Below are 13,972 nucleotides of genomic sequence, written 5' to 3'. Positions count from 1 at the left end.
CTATTACATGGGCTTGGTTTGATCTTGGGCTCATCGGTTATGCACATCTGGCATACAAAGGCCCCGTTTGGTGTAGCTGTAATGACCCCGACCTCTAATTAATGTTAATTCGCACTTAATTATGCCTTGAAGAAGATTATGATGGATTTGGGATTTATTTGCATGTGCATTATTTATGTGTTTCTATCTGTTTGCCATAAAATGGTCTGTTCATGTCTTTGACTTTAAACTGTGAATTGAAAGCCTTATCGGCGCCCGATTCCGAAATTGATTAATGTTTTATGTTAGTTAGATTTTATGTGATTTTATGGTAGGTTTAATTAAAATTTGATTTGGTACGATTAAACTCGACTAAATAATGTTGGGCTATATTAGTCGCTTTAATTACTAACTTGCCATTGAGTGGCCATTCCCGTACACTTGTTAGGGACTCAATTAGCACATTCTTTACATCATTTTCTCAGTCGTTTTTTAGACCAAAAATGTAGGAGAGAGATATAGTGAGGTAAGGAAGTGGTATCAACAAGAGATTAACCTAGAGAATTAGAAAGAAGTGAAGGATTTTGCAAGATTGAGCTTGTAGACTTTGAATTCTAGACCCAAGGTAGGAAAATCACCTTCTTGTTTGTGCATTGAAGTTATACCTTGCATGATCCATGGCAAAATTGAAGATTTAAGTCAAGAATTGGTTTAAATGTTGAATTGGGTAGTAAATCATGCATGCATGCGCATTTCTTCACATTTTGAACTTGATTTCAAGAGTTTCTTCCATGCATGTGTTAATTTCACTCACATTATGGTCATTTATCTTGTTGTCCATCAAATTATCAAGTTTGATCATATTTTGGAGGGTTTGGTTTCTAGGAGATTCTTGCATGATACATTTAACTTATGTTCTTGAAGTTTTCCTTTGAAATTGTGTTTAATTGAACTACCTTTAGGCTTTGATTTAGCAAATTGATCTTCAAAACATGTTATACTATGAGTTTACAAGAGTTTTCCAGAAAATTAGCCCAAGAGGATCGAAATTGATGCTTTAAAAGTTGGTTTTGAGCTTGGAGGTTCAATCTGGAAATTTCAGATTTTGGACCCACGCTCGAGCGTAAGACTTTACGCTCGAGTGTCACAACCCAAACCCGGCCCTATGGGTTTAGCACCGTAACCGGCCAGTAATCCGAGATTACCGAAGGCCTGCAGAACAGTAGTACAGTAAAACAGAGTACAGGGCCTGGCGGAAGCCAATACAGTAAAGAAACAATGCCCAATGAGCTGTGACAGTCTGTATGCCAAAAAGATTTTTCATACATTCATACAAAAACGGTACAGAACAGTATGCACAATACTTACAATCAGTCAGACTAGGGACTTAATCCCTGCATAATAGTACGATAAACATTCAGTCTATACAGAACAGTAAGACAGTACAGAAGGGGAAAATCTAAAACACCCCTAAGCCTTAACAGTAGGCTCGGAACCTCGCAGTGAGGCACATAGGCTGGCTTGGCAAAACTGGAGTAACCCTGACGCTCCTAGCCGCGGTCCAGTGCCTGAACACCTACATATATATATGAGCAGTGAGCTAAAGCCCAGTGAATAACATAGGGCGTAAAGAGGTTAAGAATGAATGTCCTTAGAGTATGAAAACAGTTCATTTCAATTAGTCATTCAGTTGTTCAGTACAGTAAACAGTCATATGTGGTACATCCGTTAGCATAACAGTAAACAGTAGGTCTAGAAGACCGAACAGTAATGATGGCCATCAGTCAGTAGACAGTAGTGGTTCCAACGAGGGAACCGACAGAGATCTCTGTAACATTGTAACAGTAACAGTAAACAGTAGGTGCTAAGGATGCCACAGTACAGTTCAGAAATAAAGGACATACATTCATTCAGTTAACAGTAATCAGTTCAGAAACAGCACAATTCAGTTGTTCAAAAAATAATCATTTGTGAACATATCTTTACACAATTGTTACTCACAGAGTTCGGGCTACAGTATGCTAGAGCGTGTCTCCCCAGTCGCCAACCCTACACAGTTAACAGATTGAACACACTAAGCTACACAGTTGGGAGGTAACATAATTTAATCCCTAATGCCTCGGTGTGTTCTACATCTATATCCTCAAAAGATGCCTTAAATTAGGCCTAAGAATGCCTAGAATGGGATGAGGATGCAAAGACGCACTTAGAAAACATTTTCAGAATTTTCGGAAAAACAGAGTCCCGCTCGAGCGCAGGTTTCCCCGCTCGAGCGTACAGGCAAACAAAGGTACACGCTCGAGCGTAAACTTTCCCGCTCGAGCGTAGTGTAAAAGTACTGGATGGGTGAAATCCCCGCTCGACGCCCGCTCGAGCTTGAGACATGACTCCGCTCGAGCGCCCAATACTCCGCTCGAGCGGACTGTAAAACAATGCAAGGTGCTGGAAGCTCGATTTTCCCGCTCGAGCGGCACTCACCCCGCTCGAGTGGACGACAGAAATCTGGAAATCCCAGATTCGAGCTCCAGGTTCAAAACCAAGCTCAAAAGCATCAAAACCAATCCTCTTGGGCCCATTTTCGGGAAAACATTTATAAACGCAGAGAATAACATGTTTCAAAGCTCAATTTTAAGAAATCAAAGCCCAAGGGTGTTTAATTCAAACTCAATTTAAAGCATTTTTCAAGCACAAGATGAACATGCAAACATGCATGAATTCAAACCATTTCAAAGCTTCGATTTGATGCTCTAAGGAGCTAACTCTTTTCAAAACATGATGAAATCATGGACTACACTCAAGACATGAACATGCATGTAACATTTTGCCATGAAAACAACTCAAAATCCAACAATACTACCATGCATGCAAAGATTGGGCTTCAATTCACCATCAATGAACCAATTCATGACTTAGCTCTACAATTGGACATGAACCATGCATGAATCAACTTAAACACAAGTCAAAAGGGTGAAATTCATACCTAGGTTTCTTGAATGCAAGTCTAGAGATTCAAATTAGCAATTCACACTTCAATCTTCAAGCAATTCTACCAATAAACTCAAGATCCACTCAATTCTCTCTCACTCTCTATCTTGGTCGGTTGAGTCTAAGGAATGAGCTGATGGAACGTGTATGAATGAGTGTAATGAGGCTCAAAGATGATTCAAGTAGTGGGCCACTTAAGTGGCATTAAGGTAATTAAGCCTAACTCTTTAATTAGCTTATTTTAATCTAATCTAATCATACCTAATCAATTTTCAAATAGATATACCATAAAATTACATTAATTATGACGATCATAAAACATCAATCGGTTACTAATTCGGCCGCCGATAAGGCCTTCAATTAAACGCTCAAACATGAACAGATAAAATAAACAATCAACAGATAGAATGCAATTCAAACGTATATACTCAGTCAGTTCAGTTCCAGTTTCCAGTCAGTCAGTTCAGCATTTTTAATCAGTCCAATTATCAGTCATAATCAGCTCAATTTAACGGTAATCGATGTTTATCGGTAATCAATCAGTCATTAATCGGTAAACAGTATGAGGGTTGTTACATCGAGCGTACAATCTGAATACATGAACCCCGCTCGAGCGTGGAAGGTAACGCTTGAGCGTGAAATGCATGTATCCAGTACTTTTCACATGTTTACAGTTCGCTCGAGCGAGGGAATGCACGCTCGAGCGAGGACTTGTGTCTTGCACTCAAGCGTGGATCGAGCACCCATCGAGCGTGATTTTTGTGCATTCAGTACTTTTACTGTAGTTTACAATCCGCTCGAGCAAAGGAAGTTACGCTCGAGCGGAGATCCTTTGTCTGCATGTCCGCTCGAGCGTAGAAAGCCACGCTCGAACGAGACCCCTATTTTCTGAAAATTTTGAAAAGTGTTTTAAAGTGCATGTTTGCATCCTCATTCCATCCTAAGCATTCCTAGGCCATGTTTAAGACTCTATAGTGAGGGTAAGAGATTAGAAACACACTAAGAGCCAATGAAATAAGTTTTGTACAATTAGAACGTGTGTTTCAAGTGTGCATCTGTTATGTGTTGTGTAGGTCACGTGCCACATATCGTTTGACCAAGTTTACTCTGTCTGTCTGACTCATGACCCACTGTGAGAAATAATTCTATAAAGTTATGTTTAACCTAAGTATTTTCTGACTGGTATGGTATAATCTGTTTTCTGAAATGCTATCTTACTAATGGTGAATGAATGTTTAATTTTTTGAAAAGTATTTGTAGCGCCCTTAGTTCATGTGGCCCTCGCCCAAGGGTAACAATACCGCGGCCAATCTGCATGTGGCCCTCACCCGGGGGTAACAATACTGCGGCCAATCTGCACGTAGCCCTTGCCTGGGGGTAATAATACCATGGCTTGCGCGCAAGATATGGGCCTTTATGGTCGTTGGTACCAACTATGTATGTGGGTCTCTGGACCAATCTGATCTGATAGCTAATGGGTGTACCACGTATGATCTAATGCAAAATCTGAATGTGAACATGAGTGTGTATCTGAATCTATATCTGTTTTGAAATCTGAATATGTTCTAATTTAAATACTGGATTCTAATTTGTGATGGACATTATTCATAAAACCCCTTTACTCTGTTATTATTCACTAGACTCTCGCTCATAGTTTATATTATGTATGTAGGTGAGCCGGCACATGACCAAGGCCAGAGTTGACGGCCTTTGGTACTGTTTTTGTCAGCCAGCCGTTGTGTCTCCCGAGGAGGTTCCGATCGAAGTCTAATGCCATGGCTGTTTTTTTTTTTTTTGTTTTCATGCTAGTCTCTGTAACTATTTGTAAAGTCAGATCTCGGGAAGTTCACTTCTGTAAATATTTTATAAATATTGTGTATCTAGACTGGCATGTTTATATATCTATAAGTAAGTTTTGAAATGTTCTGTCCCATGTACGTTATCACAACTCATTGGACCTTGTCTATTTTGTATTATTGCTTACGCAGCCCCTTATTATTTGCTAATCTGTTCTGAGGCCTTTGGTAATCCACGGATTACTGGCCGGTTACAGTGCTAAACCTACAGGGGCAGGTTTGGGTCGTGACAGTAGCTGTTAAAACAGATTATAGATTATAACTTAACAGATTATAGATTATGACTTTAATCAGAAGTTGTTAATCTGTTTGGTGTAGCTGTTGGATTATAGATTTAAGTTGCTGAGTAGTGTTTGTTAAATAAGTTGTGAAGTAACTTTTTAAATAAATATTTATTTTTGTTATTCACCACTTGTCTACATTTCTCATAAAAAATAATAATAATAATATTCTATAGTCCATTTGGGTCTTTTTCTATTTTTAAAAAAATTAAAAATAAAAAAATCTAAGAGTATAACCGTAAATTAACATGTCCACAGCAGAAACTGAAAATCAAAAGTAAGGGGTGAACAGTTTCTCAGAATCAACTTTTTTGACTTAAAATAAGCGGTTAGAATCAGAAGCTGTTTGAAATAAGCTTAACCAAACGGTTCAAAATAGCTTTTCAAAAGCCAGAAGCCATAAGTTGGCTCAAAAAAACCCAAACAAACACCCCCAAATGTGGTCTATTGGTGGGCATTACGAGGGCGGTATGCTTACATAACCAATACTATGACAAAACTAGTGGTAGATGTCAACTTTCACAATGTGGGATAATATGATGTGAATTTTACCTATGATTTATACATTAAAATAAAGTAAACATTCATATGGTGTGAATGTTTACATTATTTTGTCAAATTGATGTGAATGTCAATATTACATATAAAATAATATTTTCGATACTTGCCATTAATAACATAACGCATCAGGTGACTCGTTCTAGTGTTCGACAGTTTTGGTCTATTGACTCCGTGAGGGTTGCACGAGTGCTTTCAGCCTAATCATACTCTTGCATATTGTCTAACAAGTCTGTGTGTGCATAGAATCCCTGTCCACTTGTTTTTTCGGATACAGAGAAGAACAGTTTTAAGCATACATACATGCAGACCAATCTTGCAACCTCTTCGTTGTCGCTATTCTTCGTTCCCGCCAATGCTTCATTGAGAATTTTGCATATCTTTGGTACACTCAACTGGTTGACATCCTTGTACTTTCAATGTATGATGTCGGTTGTTGGCTTGGTATCATGAGATATGTCCATTGGCTTGATGCCACAGTCCACCCCCAAAATGAGTGATACATCGCTTCTAAAAATTTGGATGTTCTTTTTCCTAATGTAAAACTTCCTAGTGGATAGCTTGTACGTTTTCAATACGCATACAATGACATCGTCAATATTCATGCAATGATTGAGGTCAACTCTAGTGTTAAGCAAATAATCAAACAAAGGCCAAAATGGCATTTTTCTCAAGCATTACAATTGGCCCTTTGCAAATTTTGTTCCCTTCAATAGTTTCACCAACTCAGTTATATTAGATCGGTAGTTGACTTTTTTCATGTTCACTTTTTTGGAGCTATTTGTTGTTCGGGTTTGTCTTTGATGTAGAACTGTAGAATCTTTCTTTTACCATGAAATCTTTGGGTAACATCTGTTTGTTCAATTGCAAACAAATTTACTATTAATAATTTTAAATGGTAAATGATAACAAGTGCAAACTATACGTGATGTAAATAGTGGAATAATATATATTCAACGTGGATGTGAATGTTTACATGAACACATTACAACATATGACAAAACAACAAGGTTAAATATATGGTGTGAATATTCACATGGAATAACAACCAAATAATGTAAATATTTACATCAGTTGTTTTTTATTTTAGTTTGAACAAAAAATAGGGGGATCAAAAATTATGTGATTTCCATCAACAATCAACAATACCAAGGCCAACATTCATATAAAGGGAAAAAATAGGAAGCTTATTATGAAACAATAGCATATTACAACCAATTAACAAGAATGATAATCAGATGATGTAAATGTTTATATCAGTTGTTTTGTAATTCATATTGAACCAAAAAGAGAGGGGGGAATGATGGGTGCTTATGTTTGTTCCTCATTCTGGTCAATTATACATGTCGACCAACTTGACAATACGTTAAATGTGAATGTTTACATGAATACATTACAACACATGGCAAAACAATAAAGTTAAATACATAGTATAAATATTCACATAGATTGTTTTCAATAAGAATTATAACCAGACGATGTAATATTTACATCAGTTGTTTAGAAATTCAAATTGGACCAAAAACAATGGGGAAAATAATCAAAAATTGGTAGTTCTAATTATTTGATCACCATCAATAATCGACAGCACCAACAAGGCCAACATTCACAAAAGAGGGGAAAATAACTATAATATTACGAAACAATAGCATACTACAACCAATCGACAAAAATGATATCCAGATGATATAAATGTTTACATCAGTTGTTTAGAAATTTATATTAAACCAAAAAGAAGGGGGAAAATAATAAAAAAATTAGGGATTCTAATTATTTGATCACCATCAACAATCAACAATACTAACAAGGCCAACATTCACAAAAGGGGGGAAAATAACTACAATATTACGAAACAATAGCATATTACAACCAATCAATAATAATGATATACTCGATATGAACTTTTGCAGAGTTGTTTCTTCAAATCGTCGGTAGTGGTTGAACAACAGTGGGCAACCATAGACGAACCACGGTTGAATGGTGGGATGTTCAATGCGAACGTTCGTAAAGGTGAATCGATGTGAACTTCCAATCGCCAGCGATGGTGAGATGACAAACAATGTGAAACCTAGGGTTTGGGAGATTTTGCTACAATGGTGAGGGTTTTGGGAAGGAAAGATTTGGGGAGTGAAATATGGAATGTTTTGAAGAGGAGTGTTTTGATCGTGTTTGACTTCAGGCCTAATTGCAATGTATTGAAGGATTTGAGGGTTAGTTTTCTTATTTCAAATAGGATTTAATAAAATAATTAAAAAAAAAATATGAGTTGGATAGAATAGAAAAGGTTTCCATCTTTTAAACTAAGGGATTGTTTAGGTGCCGTTTGGTAACACTTACATTTTCAGTTTTCTGTTTATATTTATGAAAATTTAAAAAACTCAAATAAAAAGTTGTTTTGTAAATTTTTAATTTATAAATCAGTGGTCTCAGTTTATAAATGTAGCTAAAAAATGTAAACACAAAAAATGTGTTTCCGTTTTGAGTTTTGAGTTTTTTTTTTTTTAACCACCCAACACTAGTCACCACCCGCCACCATTTTCCACCACCACCACCCACCCCCCACCCCCCACCACCACCTGCCAGCACCACTCACCACCTACCTGCCACCACCACTCACCACCTACCTGCCACCACCACTCACCACCCACTACTCCCCACCACCCGCTACCCGCCACTACCATCCACCGCCCGCCACCACCACCCGCCACTTACCTGCCACCACCGCTCACCACTCATCACCCACTTGCCACCACCATACACCACCTGCCACCACTAGCCACCCACTGCCACCAGCCACCTGCCACCACCACCACCACCACCACCACCACCATCATCACCCACCACCCACCTGCCACCACTACCCACCACCACCAGTCACTCGTTACCACCCACCCACTCGCCACTTACCCGCCACCACTACCCACCCGCCATCACCCACCACCACCCGCCATCCGCCACCCACCTGCCACCACCACCCACCACCCACCACCACTCATCATCCGCCACCCACCTGCCACCACCACCACCCACTACTCGCCACTAGGGATCTAAGAAAAATCAAAAAAATCGACCAAACGGATTGAACCGGACTAAATCGGCTATATTTGGTTTGTTTTTTAACAAGAATCGGTCTGTGCGGTTTTTAAATTTGATTTTTTTTCGATTTTCGGTTCGGTATCGGTTTAAACACCTTGTGCACCGATTTAAACCGAAACCGACCGCTTCAATATATATTATATTTATAATATATATAATTATATAATGATATTAACGAGTATAATAAATTATTAATCTTAATTAATTAACCTTATCATCTTTATAACCTAATTTTGAAAACTCTTATTATACATAATCTTAACTCTAACTCATTATTCTTGGAACCTTAGTATTTTCAAACTTTTTTTTTCTTTTTATTTTTGTTAATTTAGGAATTGAAAAGTATGTATTAAATGGGTGGATTGGATATGTTTGAATAGTAGACAAATAACTAATTTAATATTTTTATATAGATTAATGATTTGAAAAATCCTAAACCGATTAAACCGCACCAACCAAACCGTTTCAATCGATTTCGGTTTAGTGCGGTTTGATGGGAGAAGTGGTTTGCATCGGTGTTCAAAATAATAAAACCGACATTATCGGTTCAGTGTAATTTTTTATCTAAATACCGACCGTACCGAATCGATTACATCCCTACCCGCCACCCATTACCCGCCGCCGCCACCACCACCATTCACTCGCTACCACCCACCACCCGACACCGTCACCCACTCACCCACCACCACCACCACCCACCCGCTACCCACCACCCACCGTCACCACTTTCCACTACCGTCTTCCGCCGCCATTTGCTATTTCTCACTTTTTTTTTGTATTTTTAAATTTTTTAAAATATTTTCTCAATTACCAAAACACATTTGTAGTTTATATTTTTCTAAAAATAAATAAAAAATAAACAAAAATCAATTTATAAATTTTTTATAAATATAAAGTAAAAACATAAACCTTAACAAACAGACTATGGCTCTGTTTGGTTGTGAACTGAAATCAATTTTCAACATGTGAGCTCGCGTATGACGTTTGGATACGATGTTCAAAAATTGATTCCGCGTGTTAATTCAAATTACATTTTCAAAATCTGTTTGGTAGCAAATATCTCATTTTCAACGTTTCTGCCTTGTTCATCATCTCCCAACTTTCACGTGAACCTCATCTACACCTGTCCTTCAGATTTATCACGGGCGACTTGTCAGTGTTCAGATTCATCACGGATGAGTTTCAGAGAGTTTCAGAGGTCAGACTCATTTTATAAATAATGAATCTATCCAACCCGCTTCATACTCGTATCATATTTCACAAATCAACTGAGTTATGATTTGTGCGTTGCGGACGATTCTTATTACGGGCAACCAATCAACGACGACTGCGAGGTGAAATTATTCACAAAATTATTCACATATTTTGTTATAGGGAAATTATTTGAAAAATTCATTCTAATTTTTTTTTTCAGGTCAAATTTATCAAATTTATTGTCGAATTCGACGAGCAAACAGTGGCTCGTTCAATCAGTATACACATTCCATCACCGGCGATAATTATTCAACTCCCACTAATCTGGTAAATAAATCCTTCATCCTTCATCCTTCATCCTTCATCCTTCATCTGTTATCTGAAAATAATTTCAAACGAGTCGATCAACTGTTTCAACTTTTTGTTCTTCAAAAATAGTGTAAATCATTCATCTGTTATGTATAAATGATTTTGGAGAAGTTGAAATCAGTTCGTAAATGGTTTATCAGAATTTGGTATGTCGTATTTTCCATTTCAGATCGGTTGTTATTTGAAATTATGAACGGTTTGAACCTTTCTTCTATCAAATGTATAGTGGCAGTGAACATACACACCCGGCCGGTCGTCCCCCGGGTCATCCGGCCGGTCGACCGGCCGGTCGACCACGCGGTCTTCCCACCTCTCTGCCGCTTTGTCTTCCACCTTCCATTCCTGAATGGTTTGAACCACCATTCCTCCCTGAACTGTTTGAACCCACCGGTTTTTTTACTATTTTTTTTTCTTAATTTCAATTAACAACCAATACTGATTTGTTTTGAATTCAAATCAATATAACACAATGTTAAACACATTATTAAACATTGAATGTTAACTAATTTTTTTTGTAAAACATTGTTAACATTGTGTTTTTTTTAATTAAGCTTTTTTTTTTTACATTGTTAACAACCAATATTAAATTTTTTTTTATCTGATTGTTAATTAAAAAAAAATTACTGATTTCTTTCCTACTATTTAAACACAATGTTAACTGAATTTTGAGGCTTTGAGAGCAAAGACACCCCAATGTTAACTGAATTTTGAGGCTTTGAGAGCAAAGACACCCCTAGCGCTGGCACACACGGTTAAAACCAGGGATAGCTACTGTTACATTACCATTTAGACATATATATGTCTATATTTATTTATTTATATGGTAAATAAGATTTATACAAAATATAGTAAAGTTTTTAATTTTTATAGCATTTCATTTTTTATTAATAATTTATCATTCATATGAATATGAATTAAAAACGAAAAAATAATAATGTTATCTTTTTTACATTAAAATATTTTTTATTTTGATGTTATGAAAAGATAAGTCAATATACTTATGTTAAAATTAATTATATTTTTTCATAATTTTTCAACATATTAGAATATTTATGTATGTATTTTAATTTTTTATTATTTTGAGTCATATTTTAATTTATAGAAATAAATAAATAAAATGTTCATACCATACTTTTGTTTTGATCGAGTTCATACCATACTTTACCCTCCTTTTCTTTCTAGTGGTTGAAATTACATTTTATAGAATTAAAAAAAAACGGTTTAGCGAAATTTTTTTTATGCAAAATTTTTTTTGATAAAACAAAAAAATGTATTTTCCATGACTACTTGCAAGGGGTCGTTTGGGACACAGGAAAAAAAGTTGGTTTTGGGTTTATAAAAGTCGATTTTTTTTTATTTATTATTTGTGGTTATATTTCTGCTATCTGAATTTTTTTTTTTTTTTTTGTGATTATATTTCAGCTATTTAAATTCAATTAATCTGCTACGTACTTTTTTCCTTGAAATAAAATAATCTGTACTTTTTCCTTTATCTGTGTTCTCCTTCAAATCATTTTGCACTGTTATTGTTGTATATCCATCGCAGTGTTCTTTAAAATACTTTGTTCTGCTTGTATATACATCCCGAACTAGTTTAAATATAATTTGTATATTTATAGATGGATGGAAATAATTCCGATGACAATGAGAACACCAAAATGTGGACGCCCAGAATTGAAACGAAATTAATAAATATGTTGAGAGATGAGGTTAGAAACAATCAAACAACGGGCCGTACTACTTCATGGACAATTAGGCATTGGAATCATTATGCAAATCAGTTGCACAACATATATGGATTTCGGTATACAGGTGTTAAGGTGCGCCAAAAATATCAGCGCTTGAAAGCTGATTACCAGACATTCAAGCGACTCCAGGCACAAACTGGTCTGGGATGGGATCCTATTATAGGCACTGTTGTTGCACCCGATGAATTTTGGGATAAGGTTTTCCATTAATCTGTACTATTTTCTAATTTTATTTTAAACGTTTCATGATATACACAATTCTTAATTCTTGTTTTGTACTTGTTGTAGGCTAGCAGAAATGTGAAGAAGTTTAGGACAAAAGGGTTTGAATATTTTCAGGAAATGGCAGAAATTGTTGAAAATTGTTGTGCTACAGGGGCCCTGTCTCGTGCATCCACACAAGGACCCCTTGACTCAGAAGAAGAAGACGACATGTTAAATAAATTTTGGAACGTTGATGCTGGTGGGAGTAACGTTGGTGGGAGTAATGCTGGTGGGAGTAATGCTGCTGAGGCCATTCCTGTTGACTTATTCGGGGATGAGTATATAGATCCAGCAAAGGGCAAAAGTCACAAGAGAGGCCCTGCAACCAGCCAGACTGACAGTGGCCGTTCCAAAAAGTCACGGTCAAGTGGGTTTGATGATGTGTGTGCTGCTTTCACATCCTATGTACAAGCCAAAACAGGACATTCACGTGCACGAGAACATGAGACTGAGGCTGTAAGTGCAGGTGGTGATGATTATTCCCTTGATGCATGTCAAGATGCATTGCTTGAGCTTGGGGACATACCACCGTTGCAGTACGTTAGGGCACTGACACTGTTCAAGGATAAGGAATGGCGAAGGTTTTTCATGCGCACTCCTACCCATTTGCGCCTAGCCATGATCCTCGCTTTGCAGTGAACTGAGATTATCCCTGTTTTGCTTGTGTTAGCAAATCTTCTTGGCTGAACTGTTTGATCATTTCATTATCCCTGATTTGGTTTTAATTCTTATTTTTTTCATTCCATCATATCCTCTTTCCTTTTCTATGTTCGTATGGTGGCAGATGGGTGGTGGGTGGCGGTGGCTGGTGGTGGCAGGTGGGTGGTGGCGGCAGGTGGGTGGTGGTGGCAAGTGGGTGGTGGGTGGTGGTGGTAGGTGGGTGGTGGGTGGTGGGTGGTGGTGGTAGGTGGGTGGTGGGTGGTGATGGGTGGTGGTGGCAGGTGGATGGTTAGTGGTGGTAGGTGGTGGTGGTGATAAGTTCACCATTTAAAAGTGTAACAAATAACGAATAATAATAAGAATAATAATAATAATAAATTAAATAACATAAAATAATTATTATATTTTACTTTTTTATATCCCCCGATTGTTTATTATTAAATATATTTTTTTTTGCTTATCTGAATTTTTTTTTCCCCTTTTCATTAAAAAAAAGAATGTTTATTATTAAATATTTGTTTTTTTTAGTACACATGTTTATTATTAAATTATAAGTTGTTGTATTTAATTTCAGAACATTAATTTCATTTTTTCTATTAATTGATGCACACAAATTATTTAATAATTGTGTAATTTTTATTTTTTTTTATTGAAATGAAGGTTTTCATAGACATGTATGACATACTATTTATTAACATTATAACTGTGTAATTAAATGCTTCCAAAAAAAACCCCTCGTTCTTATTCATTACGTGAATAGGAAAGTTTATAACAAAATAACAAAAGTAAAACAATCACAACAAAACTCACCAAATAAATAAGCAAAACAAAAATAAGGGAAAAAAATATAACAACCGTATGATTTTTAAACAAGTTAAGCATCCTTATCAGGTGGTGTTGGAGGTGGAGGGAAATGCTGATGGTACAGCTGAGTGACTCGATGGTCAATCAGATCAATGCGGTTCCTTGTCAGTTCAGCACG

At 36.7% G+C, this 13,972-nt stretch overlaps 1 protein-coding gene across 1 annotated transcript; it reads left to right on the top strand.

Annotated features, from left to right (window-relative positions):
• The first annotated feature begins 10,014 nt into the window (after window positions 1-10,014).
• LOC145814178 (uncharacterized) lies at window positions 10,015-13,099 on the top strand. Its single transcript, XM_082910703.1, has 4 exons — window positions 10,015-10,089; window positions 10,170-10,276; window positions 11,938-12,264; window positions 12,355-13,099. The coding sequence occupies exons 3-4, from the start codon at window positions 11,938-11,940 to the stop codon at window positions 12,967-12,969; spliced, it is 942 nt and encodes a 313-aa protein (XP_082766829.1). The 5' UTR covers window positions 10,015-10,089; window positions 10,170-10,276; the 3' UTR covers window positions 12,970-13,099.
• The last annotated feature ends 873 nt before the right edge of the window (window positions 13,100-13,972 follow it).

This window comes from Camellia sinensis, unplaced genomic scaffold (genome assembly GCF_055761805.1).
Source record: "Camellia sinensis isolate YWXY unplaced genomic scaffold, ASM5576180v1 Unanchor1, whole genome shotgun sequence".
Classification (NCBI taxonomy): domain Eukaryota; kingdom Viridiplantae; phylum Streptophyta; class Magnoliopsida; order Ericales; family Theaceae; genus Camellia; species Camellia sinensis.
The sequence above is the reverse complement of the archived record's forward strand: the minus strand, read 5'-3'. Positions and strand labels throughout refer to the sequence as shown.